The sequence below is a fragment of the Eriocheir sinensis genome, unplaced genomic scaffold (assembly GCF_024679095.1).
Source record: "Eriocheir sinensis breed Jianghai 21 unplaced genomic scaffold, ASM2467909v1 Scaffold380, whole genome shotgun sequence".
NCBI lineage: Eukaryota > Metazoa > Arthropoda > Malacostraca > Decapoda > Varunidae > Eriocheir > Eriocheir sinensis.
This window is the reverse complement of record NW_026111699.1, coordinates 41,745-63,814: the sequence shown is the minus strand read 5'-3', so window position 1 is coordinate 63,814 and position 22,070 is coordinate 41,745. Positions and strand designations below refer to the sequence as shown.

General features: G+C 41.2%; 1 protein-coding gene across 6 annotated transcripts; it reads left to right on the top strand.

Moving 5' to 3' along the window:
• Positions 1–13,406: 13,406 nt before the first annotated feature.
• LOC126992002 (otolith matrix protein OMM-64-like) lies at positions 13,407–17,076 on the top strand. 6 transcript variants are annotated; one of them, XM_050850666.1, is made up of 3 exons: positions 13,407–15,747; positions 16,431–16,460; positions 16,581–16,741. In XM_050850666.1, exon 1 carries the CDS (start codon positions 13,486–13,488, stop codon positions 15,010–15,012), a length of 1,527 nt encoding a protein of 508 aa, XP_050706623.1. In that variant the 5' UTR covers positions 13,407–13,485; the 3' UTR covers positions 15,013–15,747; positions 16,431–16,460; positions 16,581–16,741. The 6 variants fall into 6 exon arrangements, with proteins under 6 accessions (XP_050706623.1, XP_050706622.1, XP_050706626.1 ...); XM_050850665.1 differs by having other exon boundaries at positions 16,551–16,741; XM_050850669.1 differs by lacking the exons at positions 16,431–16,460; positions 16,581–16,741 and adding an exon at positions 17,055–17,076.
• The last annotated feature ends 4,994 nt before the right edge of the window (positions 17,077–22,070 follow it).

Genomic DNA, 22,070 nt, shown 5'->3' with positions numbered 1-22,070 from the left:
ACACGATTAATTAGAGGAGCTAAATATAATTACTACATTAGAATTTTCAGTAACTTTAGAAACAATACCAAGAAAATATGGCAAACTACCAATGAATTAGCAGGTCGACATAAACCAGAAACAATGATAACATTATCTCATAAAGATTCTACACTTACTAAGCCAGAAGAAATTGCTGAAGCTCTTAATGAACATTTCAGTGAATTGCAGCCAGGCTTAATGATGCACTGCCTTCTGCTTCTAGAAATGTCACTGATTTCCTCCACGGAAATTACCAAAACTCAATGGTTATCCTACCAGTCACTTCTGCTGACGTGATGAATGTTATCAAGACTCTCAAAAGTAAAAACTCAAATGTTAATGAAATCTCGGCCCACATAATTAAACATATTATTGAGGAAATTACTTACCCCATTGCATTGTTCTTTAATCAATCAATATCCACTGGCAAATTTCCCTCTGATTTGAAAACTGGATATATATTACGCCAGTGCATAAATGTGGCCCCAATAGTGTGCCCAACAATTACCGCCCATTTCCACCCTCTCTCCCTTCTCTAAAATAGTTGAATTAACCCTAGAACGCTAACCATGGGTATGAGGTACCCGAAGCGAATGACGTCATTGCCATTGTGTATGGTTCCGGTGCTCTGAGGGTACCCACCTCCTCAGTAGCTTCATGTGCCCGCTTGACAGTGTAGGGGAAGGTCACGTTGTCTCGCTCTCTCTGCTCACCTTTGTTGTAGGCCTACATTCGGGTGCGGCATACCCATGGTTGGTGATACAGGGTGTTGTACATGTCCCTAGGATATTGTTTACGTACTTTTTTAGTGATCACCTGTGCAGTGGATCACAGGACCTGGGAGGCCATACAAGAAGTTTGGAAGCCATCGGATGATCATTTTTTTTATGAATTTTTTTTTTTTTAATTTTTGAACATTTTTCCTATTTCTAGTAACATTTTTCAGTACCTGATTTTCATACCAAAACAATACGTTTTTCAGTTCTTCTTAATGTTAAGTCAAGATACAAAGTTTGAAGTCCCTTCATGTAACTTTATTCCATTAAAACTTTACATTTAATTTTTTTTTTTTTTTCAAAATCGGGTATGATGTACCCATGGTTAGTAGTGGTGTGACTTTTTCTAAGGTTAGTGTTCTAGGGTTAATAATGAAAAATAGGTTAGTTGCATATCTTGATAGCAAGAAAATCTTGGGTAGATGCCAGTATGGCTTTAGGTCAGGTTCTAGCACTTATGATGCCCTCAGTATGTTTTCTTCTCATCTCTATTCTTCCCTTAACATTAAACAATCAGTCTTATCCATCTTTGTTGACTTCTCAAGGACTTTTGATACCGCTAACCACATGATTCTACTCGATAAATTATATTTCTATGGTATACGAGGACCTCTGCACTCCTGGTTTCAAGACTACCTAACAAACAGATCTCAGTGCACAATATAATGATGGCCATAAGTCTTCCACTCAAAATATTTATATTGGTGTCCCACAAGGGAGTGTTTTAGGGCCTATTCTGTTCCTTATATATATATATATATATATATATATATATATATATATATATATATATATATATATATATATATATATATATATATATATATATATATATATATATATTAACGACATTACTAATATCTTCACCTCTGCCAACACCCTCCTCTTTGCAGATGCCATGACTTTGTATTTTGCTGACTCTAATATTGAAATATTATTCCCACAAGCTAACTAAGACCTCAACAAACTATATAATTGGTGTTTAAGCAACAGACTCACAATTAATGCTAATAAAACCTTTTATATGTTATTTTCTAACAAAATAAATGTTTACTTGCCAGTCCTTAAAATCAATAGTAAACTTATTAGTTGATCAACTAGTTTTAAGTTTTTGGGAGTTATGTTTGATGAAAACCTTAGTTTCAAATTCCATATAAATAATGTTTCGAATAAACTTTCAAGAAGCACTGCTATGCTATATCGTCTAAGAGATTTTATGCCTTGCAAAATACTAAAAACCTTGTATTATGCACATATATACCCTCACCTTCTGTACTGCAATCCTATCTGGAGCACCACTTATGCCACCTACCTAACTAGCCTGAAGTTACTACATAAAAAGATAATTCGAATTATCACAAACAGTTCTTACCTTGAGCACACCACCCCTCTCTTTAAAAACACAAAAAAAATCCTTAAACTACAAGATATCACTAAACTTTCTATTGCTATCTGTATGTACCAACATCAGACCAGTGCCTCACTCCCTACTCATCTATATCCCACTAGACACAGAGAGCAGGTCTGCCTTCCATCACATCGCCTTACTCCCTTTCGGCACTCCACTATGTACCGGGGACCTTTGATCTGGAATTCCCTTCCCCAGAATATAAAAAAATGCTCCATCTCTCAACATATTTAAAAACAAACTAAAGCGTCATCTGCTTGATTCTTATTGATTGCAATGTGTGTAAAATGTGTATGAAAAAAGATAATGATGTGTAGAAATTAAAGTTAATACTTTACCGAAATCCGTCAACTTAGGTATAGTTCAGTAATTTTGACGGATTTCGGTAAAGATTTATTTAACACTTTAGTTTCTACACATCACTATCTTTTTTCATACACATTTTATACACATTGCATTTTTTTAAGCTCTTCCACCCATCTACATCCTTCATACGAAATTACGGAACAATACATATACTTGAGGTCCGTATAATGCTTCGAAGTTAGGTCAGACAACATTCCTTCAATATATATCCATGTTCTTTTACCTCGCTTTACCTCCTCTGCCGTCCACTCCCTTACTTCCAGATACAAAGCCACTGAACTGAGAATGTGTATAGTAAAATTTCAATTCTACAACATATATTAGATAGATAGATAGATAGATAGATTGATAGATAGATAGATAGGTAAATTTGACTTATAGATAGATTGGTGGATAGCTAGAGAGAGAGAGAGAAAGAGACAGAGATGTGGATAGATGGATTGATTAACTGATAGATAGATAGATAGACAGATAGATAGATAGAGATAGAAAGATGATAGATAGATAAACTTGACATATAGATAGACTGGTGGATAGATAGATAAAAAAAGAGAAAGAGATGTGGATAGATGGATTGACTGACGTATAGATAGACAGATAGATAGATAGATATAGAGATAGATAGGTAGATAGATAAATATATAGGTAAATTTGACAAAGATAGATTGACGGATAGATAGATAGAGATATAAAAAGAAAGAAATATGGATGGATGAATTGATTGACGCATAGATAGAAAGATAGATAGATAGATAGATAGGTTAACTTGACATATAGATAGATTGGTGGATAAATAGATACAGAAAGATAGAGAAAGAGATGTGGATAGATGAATTGATTGACGGATATATATATATATATATATATATATATATATATATATATATATATATATATATATATATATATATATATAGAGATATATATATATATATATATATATATAGATAGATAGATAGATAGATAGATAGATATAGATAGATAGATAGATATAGATAGATATAGATATAGATAGATAGATAGATAGATAGATAGATAGGTAAATTTGACATATAGATAGACTGGCGGATAGATAGATAGAGAAAGAGAAAGAGATGTGGATATATGGATTGATTGACGGATAGATAGATAGATAGATAGGTAGACAGACCTTCTCTCACACTTTGATATACTTTCTGAGCTGTCTTTTCATTCACACCCATAATTATAAGAAGCCACTGAACACTACCTGAACTCTAACAATATAAAGCGTGGAGTTTCAATCGCAATACTTTCTCTACGATATACAACATTTTTTTCCCTCGAACAATACCGGCTCAGAGCAAGACATTTTATTTTCGTCTGTTTTGTACGTCTTTTTATTTTATTTTTTGCGTCAACGTTTATTTTTTGCATCATTCTTTTATTTTTGCGGGGACATGAATTTTTTGTTTGCTTTCTTTTGCTTGTTTTCGGAGAGGATTACCGGACCGGGAGAGAGCATCCGGATACGTTCGGATGCTGTGAGTGAAGGCAGTAGCGGATTTGACTCTTTGTAATCCGGGATGACTCTGCTATGCTCTCTCTCTCTCTCTCTCTCTCTCTCTCTCTCTCTCTCTCTCTCTCTCTCACACCCGACCTCTGCTGAGAGAAGGTCGTGACCTCACCCCGCTGCGCCCCACAACATCGCTTGCCCTGTGTTTTCGTCGTGCTCTTGGGCGTTTGTGTGTTCTCGCTTGTGGACCTTGTGTGTTGCCTGTGATTTCCCGACACGTGTTTGGTGTGTGCTCGCTTGTGGTTTCTGCCTGTGGTTGCCTCTGTGATTTGTGTTTCCGGTGTTTTTGCGTGTGATCTGGCTGTCTCCGGGTGTTCTGCGTGGGTTTTAGAGTGATTCAAGTGTGTTGTGTTTCCGGTGTTTTTGCGTGTGATCTGGCTGTTTCCGGGTGTTCTGCGTGGGTTTCAGAGTGATTCAAGTGTGTTGTGTTTCCGGTGTTTTTGCGTGTGATCTGGCTGTTTCCGGGTGTTCTGCGTGGATTTCAGAGTGATTCAAGTGTGTTGTGTTTCCGGTGTTTTGCGTGTGATCTGGCTGTTTCCGGGTGTTCTGCGTGGGTTTCAGAGTGATTCAAGTGTGTTGTGTTTCCGGTGTTTTGCGTGTGATCTGGCTGCTTCCGGGTGTTCTGCGGGTTTCAGAGTGATTCAAGTGTGTTGTGTTTCCGGTGTTTTTGCGTGTGATTTGGCTGCTTCTAAGTGTACTGCGTGGGTTTCAGAGCGTTTGGAGTGTGCTGTTTTGTTTCCGGTGTTTTTGCGTGTGATTTGGCTGTTTTGAGTGTTCTGCGTTTGAGTGTGTTGTGTTTCCAGTGCTTTTACGTGTGATTTGGATGTTTATAGTGCTCTGCGTGGGTTTCAGAGTGTTTTGAGTGTGCTGTTGTACTTGGTGTTTTTGAGTGACTTGAGGGTGTTTAGTCGTGCTTGTGCTTGGGTTTCTGAGTGTTTCTGTGTCCTGAGTGTGACTTTGTGTTCCTGGAGTGTCTCACGCGTGATTTGGGTGTGTCGACAACCCACCCTTTGAATTCCCTGAGGATTCAATCTGCTCCTCCTCATTACACCCTCTTTAAATCCCCTAGAGGATTATCACTTCCTGCACCCCTTTCCCTCACCTCACCTAAGCCCCCCACCCTCGCTCACCTCACATCCCTTTGCTCCTCCTCATCCCCTAGAGGATTAGCCCTTCCTACTCCTCCCTCACCTCCACATATTTCTAAGCCTCCCCCTCACTCACCTTACCTCACATCCTATTTACCCATCCCTTCACCCACCTTACCTCGCCTCTTTCTTAACCTTTCTTGTTCTCACACACCTCACCTCACATCCCTTCCTACTCCTCCTCTCTCCCACTTACCTCCTTTCCCAAACTCCTCTCACTCATCTCACCTATTTCCTAACCCTCCTTGATCTCACACACCTCACTCACCGCCTCCCTTTCCCCCTCTTTACTCACCTCACATCCCTTCCTACTCCTCCTCTCTCCCACCTCACCTATTTCCTAACCCTCCTTGATCTCACACACCTCACTCACCGCCTCTCTTTCCCCCTCTTTACTCACCTCACATCACTTCCTACTCCACCTCTCTCCCACCTCACCTCTTTCCTAACCCTCCTTGATCTCACACACCTCACTCACCGCCTCCTTTCCCCTCTTTACTCACCTCACATCCTTCCTACTCCTCCTCTCTCCCACCTCACCTATTTCCTAACCCTCCTTGATCTCACACACCTCTCTTTCCCCCTCTTTACTCACCTCACATCCCTTTCTACTCCTCCTCTCTCTCACTTTTCCTCCATTACTAAACTACCTCTCACACACCTCACCCCCTTTCCTAATCACCTTCACTCTGTTTTTATCTCTTTCATTTCAGCTAAGATGGCGCCTAAGAAGTGCAGTACTTGTAACGGTAGCTTCTCAGCTCACTTTTTTACAGGGCGTTCTGCTGTCTGTCGACTGTGTCTGTCCAGGCAGCATCTCGAGACAAGACTGCAGGAGCAGGAAGAGAAGATGAAAGAAGGCCAGAATAAAATAATAGAGCTTTCTCTCACCAGGCAGCATCTCGAGACAAGACTGCAGGAGCAAGAAGAGAAGATGGAAGCAGGTCAGAATAAAATAATAGAGCTTTCTCGCACTGTTGCCTCCTTGCAGGAATTCATCCAGGCTAACGTTGCTGTGGTGCTAAACCCTTCTCCAACCGCCCCCTTGCCCTCAGCAGTACCGTCGACACCAGCGGACAACACCACGCAACGGGAGGATGCTAGTGGCACCGACCATGATGGCTTCACCGTCGTGAATGGAGGAGCCAAGCCAGCCAAACAAGCGATTTATCCTGTTCATTGCTTCAACAGGTTTGCCATTCTGGAGGAGGAGGACGAGCAGGAGAGCACCTTCCTGGTGGGTGACTCCATGATTCGCCAGCAGGTCGTTGAGTTCTGCGGCAGAGTTCCTCGTCGAAGACGGAACTATTGCTATCCTGGTGCTGGGATCGACGACATAACTGCTGCTCTTGAGGAGATCTCCCCCCAGGCTACTAATGATTCACTGTTTGTTATTCACACAGGTACGAACGACGTCACCACGACCCGGTCTGAGGAACTCCTGGAGAAGTACCGTAGGCTCATCCAGCAGTATAAGACTAAATCCCCTAACATTTTGATTTCAGGAGTTCTACCACGGACTTGGGCGGAGAGCGACTTTTTCAGTAAGGCCTTCAGCCTAAACAACCGCTTACAGACTCTTTGTAGGGAGCTTGACGTGGGGTTCCTAAACGCATGGGACAATTTCTATGGACAAAATGAGCTCTTCCACAGGGACGGATTGCACCTTTCTTCCATCGGGGCAGCCAGACTCGGAAGGCTCCTCAACGAAGCAGTGCGTGTCATCCGAACAAAAAACGAGTCGCGGCCACGTCCCTCCACCCCGCCCGTGTAAATAGACGCCGTGCATCACAACAAACCCGTAACCGTGATCCCGCAAGTGCCACCACCTCTATTACCAAGCCTCTAGATAACTTAAAAATCCTTAGTTTCAATGCGCGTAGCCTAAGAAACAAATTTGATGAACTGAGATGTCTTGCTTTAACAGAAAATTTTGACATAATTGCTATAACCGAAACATTTATCGACACCTCAAATATTGATTTAAGTTCCGAATACAACATAGATGGCTACAGACTCTTCAACAAAGATCGTGTAAACCGTAGAGGCGGTGGCGTTGCCCTTTATGTCAAAAGCTATTTGCAACCCACTGACAAAACACCGGGAAACAGTAACGTTGAACATTTGTGCGTGCGAGTAAACATTGCAAAAGTCAACTTAAATATATCTGTCACCTACAGACCTCCCGGGCAATCACTCGATGACGACCTTGAAATGTACAGCGTCTTAAGGCAGTCACTTAATAACAGCGACTCACTGATATTAGGAGACTTTAACCTCCACCATATCGACTGGGCGACACTGTCAGGTACAGAAGGCGAGTCACATAGAATGATCGAATTTCTAGAAGAAAATTATCTAAGCCAAATGGTTTCTGAGCCAACTCGACAAAATAATATACTCGACCTTGTTATAACGACCCAAGATAACCTAGTCAGTAGTGTCACGGTAGGAGAACACCTCGGTTCTTGCGATCATAAATTAGTGCGCGTCGACATTAAAGCTCAATCATCAGTGACTGAAAATAAAGTAAAGGTGCCCAATTTCAAAAGAGCTAACTTCGTAGAAATCCGACAAAAACTAACAGAAATACAACTATCAGATGACGGCAACGTAGAGGAAGCCTGGCTAAGCCTTAAAAATCACTTACTCACTCAGCAGAACACATTCGTCCCCTTGTGCGATAAGCGAATTAACACTAATAAAAGCCCACCGTGGTTTAATAGCGAAATTAAACAATCAGTCAATGAGAGAAAATTGTTTTACAGGTTAAAGAAAGAACAAAGCACGCCCGAAAACATTAGACTTTATAATGATGCCAGGCGACGAGTAAAAAGACTAGTAGGTCAGGCAAAGCGTAGATACGAAGAAAATATTGCAGCCAACTGTAAAAATAATCCGAAATCTTTCTTCAGTTACATAAACAACAGAAAGGCGATCAAAAGTGGTATTGGACCTTTAACAAACAGCGACGGTGCACTAGTGACTGAAAGCCAACACATTGCAAACCTCTTAAACAATTACTTTTCCTCGGTACCACCAACACCAGTACTATTGTAAATCTCGAACATGCATTGCCTAATTCTGAAATAACAACCGATGAAGTCCTTAAAGCTCTCCATTCACTTAAAACAAATAAAAGTCCTGGACCTGACAAAGTATATCCAACTCTGCTGAAAGAAACAAAGAGCGAAATACTCTCCTCCCTCACAACCGTATTCAATATGTCCTTGCGACAAGGCATCGTCCCTTCAGATTGGAAAAAGGCTAACGTGACACCGATTTTCAAGAAAGGAGACAAAAAAGTACCAGGTAATTACAGGCCCATTAGTCTAACTTCGGTTGTAGGTAAGCTACTTGAGGGCATAATTAGAGACAAAATTGTGAATTACCTTGAAAGCCACTCATTGATTGGGGACTCACAACATGGCTTCCGAAACAAAAGATCCTGCCTATCAAACCTATTAACCTTTTATAACGACCTCTTCACTGTTTATGACGTAACCAAATCACTGGACGTAGTCTATCTTGATTTCCAGAAAGCGTTTGATAAAGTCCCGCATCATAAATTACTTTACAAATTAAAGCAAATAGGTATTGACGGTCAAGTAAACCAATGGATCGCGAATTGGTTACGCAACAGACAACAAAGAGTAGTGATTGACGGATTTAACTCAGAGTGGGCGCCTGTCACTAGTGGCGTCCCTCAGGGCTCGGTCCTTGGCCCAGTGCTCTTCATTATTTACATCAACGACGTGGATGTTGGACTCAATAACCGCATTAGTAAATTTGCAGACGACACAAAGATTGGCAACTCGGTTCTCACTGACGAAGACAGGCAAAGCCTCCAAGAGGATTTGCACAAAATTTCAGCTTGGTCGGATAGATGGGAGATGCCCTTTAACGTAGACAAGTGCCAGGTCCTTCAAGTTGGAACGAGGAATAAGAAGTTCGAATACGAAATGCGCGGCGTTAAACTCAAAAGCGTTCAATGCGTCAAAGACTTGGGGGTCAAAATCGCGTCAAACCTCAAATTCTCACAGCAATGCATCGATGCAGCAAATAAAGCGAACAGAATGTTGGTCTTCATTAAAAGAAACTTTGTATTCAAGAATAAAGATGTAATACTCCCGCTCTACAACAGTTTAGTCAGACCCCACTTGGAATATGCGGTACAGTTTTGGTCTCCCCACCATGCAAAGGATATTGCTAAATTAGAAGGTTTTCAGCGTCGGGCAACGAAAATGATCCCTTCCTTGCGCAACAAATCCTACGAAGAAAGGCTTTCTACCCTTAACATGTTCTCTCTTGAGAAACGTCGCCTCCGAGGAAAACTGATCGAATGTTTTAAAATACTTAATGGTTTCACGAATGTAGACAGATCAACATTGTTTATGATCGATGACACTTTGCGCACGAGGAACAATGGCGTAAAACTCAGATGTAGACAATTAAATTCAGACTACACCAAATTTTTCTTCACCAACGTTGTAGTGCGAGAATGGAATAAGCTTCCACCGTCAGTGGTCCAGTGTAACACGATTGACTCCTTCAAAAATAAGCTCGACCGTCACTTCCTTTAACTTAATATCAACTAGAGTAGAAATGCAACGTTTTGGAGTCTTCTGATTAATGTAAAATCACTTAGGTTTAAGGACAGACCACCAAGTCTGGACCATGGGGTCTGTGTGGTCTGATTTTCTATGTAAATCTATCTATGTAAATCTCTCTCTCTCTCTCTCTCTCTCTCTCTCTCTCTCTCTCTCTCTCTCTCTCTTATTCTTATTTTTATTCGTCTTCTTCTTTGTTTTCGTCTTCTTTTTTTTCTTCTTCTACTTCTTCTTCGTTTTCCTTTTTTTTCTTCTTCTCCTTCTCCTTTTTCTCCTTCTCCTTCTCCTTTTTCTCCTTCTCCTTCTCCTTTTTCTCCTTCTCCTTCTTCTTCTTCTTCTTCTCCTTCTCCTCCTCTTCCTTCTTCTTCTTCTTCTCCTTCTCCTTCTTTTCCTGCTTCTTCTTGTTTACCTCCCTTGTTTTTGTTGTTGTTTGGCTCTGCAAGGACACATTAGCGAATAATAAAAAGTTAATGGTAGTTTGACAATATTTTCGGCAATTATTTCTTTTACCTTTACTTTTCGTCATTCTTCCTCGCTCCGCCAAATTGCCTGACGCGGCGAGTGAGCGATGGAAATATAAAAGGATTAGTTTGTTTAAAAAATATGTATTGGCTAATCAAGAGTTATTTATATGTAAAACACGTCCACGAGAGAGAGAGAGAGAGAGAGAGAGAGAGAGAGAGAGAGAGAGAGAGAGAGAGAGAGAGAGAGAGAGAGAGAGAGAGAGAGAGAGAGAGAGAGAGAGAGAGAGAGAGAGATTCATACAACCACAAATAGACAGGTAGACAGACATACAGACAGACAGGTAAAGAAATACGTAGATAGATTGAGTGGTAAATAAGTTTTGCAGACCGAGAGACAGACACAGACAGATACAGAGATAACAGAGATGGGTCGGCAGACTGACACAGACAGATACAGACAGATAGATAAATAAACAGATCAAGAAAACGGAAGGCTGGTGCAAAGACGAATGAACAGACGGACAGGTAGGAGGACAGAATACAGACAGACGGACAAGCAGTGTGCCGCTGAAAGGTCTATTAATTGTGTGTGTTTTTGTCGGTGTGGACTTGAATGTGCTATTATTATTGTTTATATCATTGTTATTGTCATTGTTATTATTTTTATTATAAGTAGTAATAGTTTTTTACTTGTACTTTGATTTATGTTTGGACGCCGAATGAGTGTAGGAATAGTTTAGGGCGGATGGAGGTGGCCTCACGGTACGGACAGACTACGGACAGGCACTGCCGGAGCCGCTCTGTCGACAAGGACGTACTACTACGTACCTCTCAGTAGTAAGAGTGGTAGTAGTAATAGCAGTGGTAGTAGTAATAGCAGCGGTAGGGGTGGTGGTTGTGGTAGTAGCACTGGTGGCGGAAAAGTTAAGGTTCTCCCCGCTGTTCTTGTCTTCGTTTTCTAAGTTTTTCTTTGCCTGAAAATTTAGGTCACATAAGGGAAGACTATTGTGTACGCGTCCCAAGACTGCCTGTGCTGCTTAGTCACCACGTGAGCCCTGTGACTTGGCAGTGCCATTACTTATATATATATATATATATATATATATATATATATATATATATATATATATATATATATATATATATATATATTTATATATATATATATATATATATATATATAATATATATACGTTGGTCATTCGACTAAGATTGGAATATGCAGCAGTGGTGTGGTCTCCACACAAAAAAATGCTAAGAAAACACAATGAATTCAGTGAGTCAGGGAGTGACAAAAATGGTGCCAAGCATTAGACATATATGACATATAAGGAGAGAGAGTAAAGATTGGGTTTGCCAATTGTCAATGAGATAAAAGAGAGATAAAGAGGAGATCTGATTTATGGCGTAGCCTACAGGGCAGTAAGGGAAATGGAAACAAGTAAGGGATGGCCTGTATAATGGAGTACTAAAACTCAAGAGGACACGGGAAAGAGATTTAGAAAAAAAAACGCGCTTGAGAGATATCAAACAAGAAACAGCTTCCCTCAGAGAGGCATTGACACATAGAAGGACCTCGAAAAGGAGATCGTTCAAGCCGAAACTATTCATGAATTTGAAACTAACTTGATAAACTGAGATTTGGGGACGACCTCAGGAGTGTAGCTCACTTCCTGTATATCAAAACTATGCATATACAAACAGGTAAATACACACACACACACACACACACACACACACACACACACACACACACACACACACACACAACTGCACAAACAATCATTTTCATCCTTTCGTTTCTATACACGAACAATAAATATGAAAAATAAGACAATCACATCCCCATCTTTTCCCACATTTCCATAAAAATGACTTCAACATTGTATTTCCATGAACAGGCTCCCGGGAGGAACAAAAATCTTTTATTTTTAAATCAAGGACGATCCTTAACGCTGCCAGCCTGGGCACGGTTCCTAGCAGTTCCTAACTTATTCGTTAGCTTGTTAGCGTTTTCGCTTTCGTTTTCGTTAGCTTCCATTAATTTCTTTATCAGTTTAGCGGCTCAGTGTAAGGGAAGCTGACTTTTTAGTTAGTGGATTACCAGTTAGCAAAGCTTATTTTTCGGTTAGCGGCGCCCACCACTGACTATTCCATTCTCCCTTCCTTCCTTACTTCCCATTTTCTTCTTTGCTTGCTTTTTCCTTCCCATCAGTGTCTCCTTTTCCTCCATTTTCAGCCTCATTTTTCCTTTCCCTCCATTTTCAGCTTTTATCTTTCTCCATTATTGCAACTCATTTATTTTCTGTCTGTTCCTTTTCTCTTTCTTTACTCCACTTTTTTCCTCTCCCTCCAGTTATTTACACATTTGTTCATTACTTTCCCTTTATTTTCCCCACTTTTCTCTTCTTCCTTTTTCCCATCCTTTTATTTTCTTCCTCCTCGCACTTGCACTTTCCTTTTTAACCTTCCCTTTCAATTTCTTCCTTCCACTTCTCTCCTTTCACTTACATCTCCAATTTTCCTCCTTCCTCATCTATTAATCTCCTCCACCTGTTATTATTCTCATTGATCTGTTTCGCATAATATTTTAAGACAGTGGGATTCAATAATTACCGACGGGAGAAAATGCTGACTTCTTACTCCTCAGGGCCATATTTTCAAACGTATCGGCCTTCCATTATGACTGTTTCCCAAGGCCACAGAGAAAAGTAAACTGTTTGTCACGGGTGATTTTACCATTCGGGGTGCAGAAGGTGTGTGCAACTATCACCAGCATCACAAAACAGTCCACGAGAACCCCAGCCACTTCAACGAGAGGCTTTTCAAACAGGCGAACCGAGGCGCCGATACCTTTAGGAATAAGACCTCCGTCCATTCAGCCAATCAGCTCCCGTAGCTAACCAGACGCTCCCTCCATCCAGCCAATCAGCTCCCGTAGCGATCTTCACTACAAAAGGTGCAACTAGCTCTAGATTTCGCCCTATGCAATGTCAACTCCAAGGTCCCTAAAACGGCATATCTCAAACCGAGGTGATGTGGTAAATCTCGACCCTATAAAGGATAAGCAAAGGGAAAAGAGTGCCCCATCTCTAGAAATCAAAATCCCGAGGCTGGCCCCCGAGCCAAGGTAACCTTCAGAAGTACAATAAAGCTAAATGAACATAACGCTTGGATTGCCTCACGCAACTAACCCACAAAAAGAAGCAAACACTGAAAAACAAAACCAAAGCCGCATGGAAGTAAGGGTGGAATTACCCCGCGAAGAAAACTCACAAACTCAAACGAACATTCAAAAACAAAATAAAAGGAGCATGCACGTAGTAGCAGAAATACCCCTCGAAGAGAACTCACGAGCTCAAATAAGCATTGAGAACTACAATAAAAGCAACATGGACGTAAGGGTTGAATTACCCCTCGAAGATAACTCACAAGGTGAAGTGTTTCTTCAGACACACAATAACTCCAAACACGGAGTGATGGAAGGCACAATGTCGCGTTTATCAACGCCCTGCCCAGACGCCCTGCACACCCTCGCCTACTGGTGGTGGGTCCTGCAAGGGCTGCTCCTCGCTACCCTGGCGAGGTTCATCTCGGGACCCACCGCACCCGACGATGACAACCCTGACGATGACAACCCTGATGATGACAAGCCTGATGATGACAACCCTGACGATGACAACCCTGATGATGACAAGCCTGGCGATGACAACCCTGATGATGACAACCCTGACGATGACAACCCTGACGATGACAACCCTGATGATAACAACCCTGATGATAACAACCCTGATGATGACAACCCTGACGATGACAACCCTGATGATGACAACCCTGACGATGACAACCCTGACGATGACCCTGGTCTTGATCTTGACCCTGGGGGTGAAGAGGATGACTTTGAAGAAGTGGAACGGAGGGAGGTGGTTGATGAGAATGGCTTTGAGGAGGTGGACCGTATGGATGTGGACCTGGTAGAGGTGGACCGGATGGAGGTGGACCGGGTGGAGGTGGACCGGGTGGAGGTGGACCGGATGGAGGTGGACCGCGTGGAGGTGGACCAGATGGATGTGGACCAGATGGAAGTGGACCAAATGGATGTGGACCGGGTGGAGGTGGACCAGATGGATGTGGACCGGGTGGAGGTGGACCAGATGGATGTGGACCGGGTGGAGGTGGAACGGATGGAGGTGGACCGGGTGGAGGTGGACCAGATGGATGTGGACCAGATGGACGTGGACCAGATGGATGTGGACAGGGTGGATGTGGACCAGATGGATGTGGACCAGATGGATGTGGACCGGGTGAATGTGGGCCAGATGGATGTGGACCAGATGGACGTGGAGCAGATGGATGTGGACCGGGTGGATGTGGACCGGGTAGAGGTGGACCAGATGGATGTGGACCGGGTGGAGGTGGACCAGATGGAGGTGGACCGGATCGATGTGGACCGGGTGGATGTTGACCAGATGGATGTGGACCGGGTAGATGTGGACCGGGTGGATATGGACCGGATGGATGTGGACCGGATGGATGTGGACCGGATGGATGTGGACCGGATGGATGTGGACCGAGTGGATGTGGACCGGGAAGAGGTGGTGGAGGTGGTGGTGGGGCAGTTCGGGGTGGGGGTTGTTGCCGCCCCTCCTGATCCGCCCGGCCGCCACCCTGGTCCTGTTGAGTAAGGAGGGTGAAGGCGAGGATGACTTTGACAACGTGAGCAAGAGGGACGCGGCAGCGATGGAGTAAGGCAATTGCAGAATGTATAAAAAAATATATAAAAGAACAACAACAAAAAAAATGACAAAAAACTCAAACCCCAATACAAAATGTGAGAGTTAAGGTTAAGGATCATATTTCTTCGCGTCAAAAAGGAGCAATGGTTTCACCCGACGAGGAGAAAACTTGTAAATTAGCCAAAGTATTAACGAAAGTTCCGTTCACGCCTTGCGCAGCTTGGAAATAACGACCGGTAAACTTGGTTAAGCTTTGAGTTAGATGAAAAGAAAACAAAAAAATCATCGGCCAGTGAGTACATGTCGTGAACGACTTGAGGAACGAAAAAAGGAAACTGTAATTAATCTCACGTTGCTGTTCAAAATGTCCCTGCGAAATGGAACACCCGAAACGAATGCCGTGTGTGTGTGTGTGTGTGTGTGTGTGTGTGTGTGTGTGTGTGTGTGTGTGTGTGTGTGTGTGTGTGTGTGTGTGTGTGTGTGTGTGTGTGTGTGTGTGTGTGTGTGTGTGTGTGTGTGTGTGTGTGTGTGTGTGGGTGGGTGGGTGTGGGTGGGTGGGAGTGCGTCGATGTATGTGATGAAGTGTGATATATTTTCACATTGATGTCGTGTGATATGTTTCCTTTTCAGGTAATGCCGTATGATATGTTTCCAAGTAATGTGTGTGATATGTTCCCTCTCCAGGTAATTTTGTATGATATGTTCCCTCTCCAGCTAATGTTGTGTGATATGTTTCCTTTCCAGGTAATGTTGTGTGATATGTTTCCTTTCCAGGTAGTGTTGTGTGTATGTTTCCTCTCCAGGTAATGTTGTGTGATATGTTCCCTCTCCAGGTAATGTTGTGTGATATGTTTCCTTTCCAGGTAATGTTGTGTGATATGTTCCCTCTCCAGGTAATGTTGTATGATATGTTCTCTCTCCAGCTAATGTTGTGTGATATGTTTCCTTTCCAGGTAATGTTATGTGATATATTCCCTCTCCAGGTAATGTTGTGTGATATGTTCCCTCTCCAGCTAATGATGTGTGATATGTTTCCTTTCCAGGTAATGTTGTGTGATATGTTTCCTTTCCAGGTAATGTTGTGTGATATGTTCCCTCTCCAGGTAATGTTGTGTGATATGTTCCCTCTCCAGGTAATGTTGTGTGATATGTTCCCTCTCCAGGTAATGTTGTGTGATATGTTTCCTTTCCAGGTAATGTTGTGTGATATGTTCCCTCTATAGGTAATGTTGTGTGATATGTTCCCTCTCCAGGTAATGTTGTGTGATATGTTTCCTCTCCAGGTAATGTTGTGTGATAAGTTTCCTTTTCAGATAATGCCGTATGATATGTTTCCAAGTAATGTGTGTGATATGTTCCCTCTCCAGGTAATGTAGTATGATATGTTCCCTCTCCAGGTAATGTTGTGTGATATGTTTCCTCTCCAAGTAATGTTGTGTGATATGTTTCCTTTCCAGGTAATGTTGTGTGATATGTTCCCTCTCCAGGTAATGTTGTGTGATATGTTCCCTCTCCAGGTAATGTTGTGTGATATGTTCCCTCTCCAGGTAATGTTGTGTGATATGTTCCCTCTCCAGGTAATGTTGTGTGATATGTTCCCTCTCCAGCTAATGATGTGTGATAAGTTTCCTTTTCAGATAATGTCGTATGATATGTTTCCAAGTAATGTGTGTGATATGTTCCCTCTCCAGGTAATGTAGTATGATATGTTCCCTCTCCAGGTAATGTTGTGTGATATGTTTCCTTTCCAGGTAATGTTGTGTGATATGTTCCCTCTCCAGGTAATGTTGTGTGATATGTTCTCTCTCCAGCTAATGTTGTGTGATATGTTTCCTTTCCAGGTAATGTTATGTGATATATTCCCTCTCCAGGTAATGTTGTGTGATATGTTCCCTCTCCAGCTAATGATGTGTGATATGTTTCCTTTCCAGGTAATGTTGTGTGATATGTTCCCTCTCCAGGTAATGTTGTGTGATATGTTCCCTCTCCAGGTAATGTAGTATGATATGTTCCCTCTCCAGGTAATGTTGTGTGATATGTTTCCTCTCCAGGTAATGTTGTCTGATATGTTTCCTTTCCAGGTAATGTTGTGTGATATGTTCCCTCTCCAGGTAATGTTGTGTGATATGTTCCCTCTCCAGTTTTTTTTTTTTTTTTTTTTTTTTTTTACAGCAAAGGAGACAGTTCAAGGGCACAAAAAAAGTAAACATTAATAAAAAAAGCCCGCTACTCGCTGCTCCTAAAAGAATCCAAAGAGGTGGCCGAAAGATAGGTCAGTTTCGGGAGGAGAGGTGTCCTGATACCCTCCTCGTGTTATGTTGTGTGATATGTTTCCTCTCCAGGTAATGTTGTCTGATATGTTTCCTTTCCAGGTAATGTTGTGCGATTTGTTTCCTTTCCAGGTAATGTTGTGTGATATGTTTCCTTTCCAGGTAATGTTGTGTGATATGTTTCCTTTCCAGGTAATGTTGTGTGATATGTTTCCTTTCCAGGTAATGTTGTGTGATATGTTTCCTTTCCAGGTAATGTTGTGTGATATGTTTCCTCTCCAGGTAATGTTGTGTGATATGTTTCCTTTCCAGGTAATGTTGTGTGATATATCTCCTTTAAAGGTAATGTTGTGTGATAAGTTTCCTTTCAGGGTAATGTTGTGTGATATGTTTCCTCTCCAGGTAATGTTATGTGATGTTTCCTCTCCAGGTAATGTTGTGTGATATGTTTCCTTTCCAGGTAATATTGTGTGTATGTTTCCTCTAAAGGTAATGTTATGTGATATGTTTCCTTTCCAGGTAAAGTTGTGTGATATGTTCCCTCTCCAGGTAATGTTGTGTGATATGTTTCCTCTCCAGGTAATGTTGTGTGATATGTTTCCTCTCCAGGTAATGTTGTGTGATATATTTCCTCTCCAGGTAATGTTCTGTGATATGTTTCCTCTCCAGGTAATGTTGTGTGATATGTGTCCAGGTAATGTTGTGTGATATGTTCCCTCTCCAGGTAATATTTGTGATATGTTTCCTTTCCAGGTAATGCTGTGTGATATGCTTCCAGGTAATGTTGTGTGATATGTTTCCTTTTCAGGTAATGTTGTGTGATATGTGTTTCAGGTAATGTCGTGTGATATGTTTCCAGGTAATGTTGTGTGATATGTTTCCTTTCCAGGTTATGTTGTGTGATATGTGTTCAGGTAATGTCGTGTGATATGTTTCCAGGTAATGTTATGTGATATGTTTCCTTTCCAGGTAATGTTGTGTAATATGTATCCAGGTAATGTCGTGTGATATGTTTCCTTTCCAGGTAATGTCGTGTGATATGTTTCCATGTAATGTCGTGTGATATGTTTCCAGGTAATGTCGTGTAATATGTTTCCAGGTAATGTCGTGTGATATGTTTCCTTTCCAGGTAATGTCGTGTGATATGTTATCATGTAATGTCGTGTGATATGTTTCCAGGTAATGTCGTGTATTATGTTTCCAGGTAATGTAGTGTGATATGTTTCCAGGTAATGTCGTGTGATATGCTTCCAGGTAATGTCGTGTGATATGTTTCCAGGTAATGTCATGTGATATGTGTCCAGGTAATGTTGTGTGATATGTTTCCTTTCCAGGTAATGTCGTGTGATATGTTTCCAGGTAATGTTGTGTGATATGTTTCCTTTCCAGGTAATGTCGTGTAATATGTTTCCAGGTAATGTCGTGTGATAGGTTTCCAGGTAATGTCGTGTGATATGTTTCCAGATAATGTCATGTGATATGTGTCCAGGTAATGTTGTGTGATATGTTTCCTTTCCAGGTAATGGCGTGTGATATGTTTCCTTTGCAGGTAATGTTGTGTGATATATTTCCTTTCCAGGTAATGTCGTGTGATATGTTTCCTTTCCAGGTAATGTTGTGTGATATGTTTCCAGGTAATGTTGTGATATATGTTTCTTTCCAGGTAATGTCGTGTGATATGTTTCCTCTCCAGCTAATGTCATGTGATATGTTTCCAGGTAAAGTTGTGAGATATGTTTCCAGGTAATGTTCTGTGATATGTTTCCTTTCCAGGTAATGTCGAGTGATATGTTTCCAGGTAATGCTGTGTGATATGTTTCCTTTCCAGGTAATGTCGTGTGATATGTTTCCTCTCCAGGTAATGTCGTGTGATATGTTTCCTCTCCAGGTAATGTCGTGTGATAAGTGTCCAGGAAATGTCGTGTGATTGGTTTGCAGGTAATGTCATGTGATATGTGCCCAGGTAAAATTGTGTGATATGTTTCCTTTCCAGGTAATGTCATCTGATATGTTTCCAGGTAATGTTGTGTGATATGTTTCCTTTCCAGGTAATGTTGTCTGATATGTTTCCTATCCAGGTAATGTCGTGTGATGTTTCCTCTCCATGTAATGACGTGTGATATGTGTCCAGGTAATGCCGTGTGATATCCTTCCAGGTAATGTCATGTTATATGTGTCAAGGTAATGTTGTGTGATGTGTTTCCTTTCCAGGTAATGTCGTGTGATATGTCTCCTTTCCAGGTAATGTTGTGTGATATGTCTCCTTTCCAGGTAATGTTGAGTGATATGTTTCCAGGTAATGTTTTGTGATATGTTTCCTTTCCAGATAATGTCGTGTGATATGTTTCCTCTCCAAGTAATGTCGTGTGATATGTTTCCAGGTAATGTTGTGTGCTATGTTTCCTTTCAAGGTAATGTCGTGTGATATGTTTCCTCTCCAGGTAATGTCGTGTGATATGCTTCCTCTCCAGGTAATGTCGTGTGACATCTTTCAAAGTAATGTTGTGTGATATGTTTCCTCTCCAGGTAATGTCGTGTGATATGTATCCTTTCCAGGTAATGTTGTGTGATATGTTTCCTTTCCAGGTAATGTTATGTGATATGTTTCCAAGAAAAGTCGTGTGAGATGTTTCCAGGTAATGCTGTGTGATATGTTTCCTCTCCATATAATGTTGTGTGATAAGTTTCCTCTTCAAGTAATGTTTTGTCAAAAGTTCCCTCTCCAGGTAATGTTGTGTTACATGTCTCCTTTCCAGGTAATGTTGTGTGATATGTTCCCTTTCCAGGTAATGTTGTATGATATGTTTCCTTTCCAGGTAATGTTGTGTGATATGTTCCATTTCCAGGTAATGTCTTCTGATATGTTCCCTCTCCAGGTAATGTTATTTGATATGTTCCCTTTCCTGGTAATGTTGTCTGATATGTTCCCTCTCCAGTTAGTGTTGTGTGATATGTTTAGTCTCCAGGTAATGTTCTGTGATATGCTTCCACTCCAGGTAATGTTGTGTGATATGTTCCCTCTACAGGTAATGTTGTGTGATATGTTCCCTCCTCAGGTAATGTTGTGTGACATGTTCCCTCTCCAGGTAATGTTGTGTGATATGTCCCCTCCTCAGGTAATGTTGTGTGATATGTTCCCTCTTCAGGTAATGTTGTGTGATATGTTCCCGCTCCAGGTAATGTTGTGTGATATGTTTCCTCTCCAGGTAATATTGTGTGATATGTTCCCTCTCCAGGTAATGTTGTGTGATATGTTCCCTCTCCAGGTAATATTTGTGATATGTTTCCTTTCCAGGTAATGTTGTGTGATATATGTCCAGGTAATGTTGTGTAATATGTTTCCTTTCTAGGTAATGCTGTGTGATATGTGTCCAAGTAATGTCGTGTGATATGTTTCCAGGTAATGTTTTGTGATATGTTTCCTTTCCAGGTAATGTTGTGTGATATGTGTTTCAGGTAATGTCGTGTGATATGTTTCCAGGTAATGTTGTGTGATATGTTTCCTTTCCAGGCTATGTTGTGTGATATGTGTTCAGGTAATGTCGTGTGATATGTTTCCAGGTAATGTTATGTGATATGTTTCCTTTTAAGGTAATGTTGTGTAATATGTGTCCAGGTAATGTCGTGTGATATGTTTCCTTTCCAGGTAATGTCGTTTGATATGTTTCCTCTCTAGGTAAGGTCGTGTGATATGTTTCCAGGTAAGTTCGTGTGATATGTTTCCATGTAATATCGTGTGATATATTTCCAGGTAATGTCGTGTAATATGTATCCAGGTATTGTCGTGTGATAGGTTTCTAGGTAATGTCGTGTGATATGCTTCCAGGTAATGTCGTGTGATATGTTTCCAGATAATGTCATGTGATATGTGTCCAGGTAATGTTGTGTGATATGTTTCCTTTCCAGGTAATGTCGTGTGAGATGTTTACATTCCAGGTAATGTTGTGTGATATATTTCATTTCCAGGTAATGTCGTGTGATATGTTTCCTTTCCAGGTAATGTAGTGTGATATGTTTCCAGGTAATGTTGTGATATATGTTTCTTTCCAGGTAATGTTGTGTGATATGTTTCCTCTCCAGGTAATGTCGTGTGATAAGTGTCCAGGAAATGTCGTGTGATTGGTTTGCAGGTAATGTCATGTGATATGTGCCCCGGTAAAATTGTGTGATATGTTTCCTTTCCAGGTAATGTCATGTGACATGTTTCCAGGTAATGTTGTGTGATATGTTTTCCAGGTAATGTTGTCTGATATGTCTCCTTTCCAGGTAATGTTGAATGATATGTTTCAGGTAATGTTTTGTGATATGTTTCCTTTCCAGGTAATGTCGTGATATGTCTCCTTTCCAGGTAATGTTGAATGATATGTTTCCAGGTAATGTTTTGTGATATGTTTCCTTTCCAGATAATGTCGTGTGATATGTTTCCTCTCCAAGTAATGTCGGGTGATATGTTTCCAGGTAATGTTGTGTGCTATGTTTCCTTTCAAGGTAATGTCGTGTGATATGTTTCTCTCAGGTAATGTCGTGATATGTTTCCTCTCCAGGTAATGTGGTGTGACATCCTTCAAAGTAATGTTGTGTGATATGTTTCTCCAGATAATGTCGTGTGATATGTTTCCTTTCCAGGTAATGTTGTGTGATATGTTTCCTTTCCAGGTAATGTTATGTTATATGTTTCAGGAAATATCGTGTGATATGTTTCCGGTAATGCTGTGATATGTTTCCTCTCCATATAAT

Bases quoted from the DNA above. Each gene is read 5' to 3' on its own strand.
- LOC126992002 (XM_050850669.1), top strand. From the start codon at position 13,486: ATGAACATAACGCTTGGATTGCCTCACGCAACTAACCCACAAAAAGAA.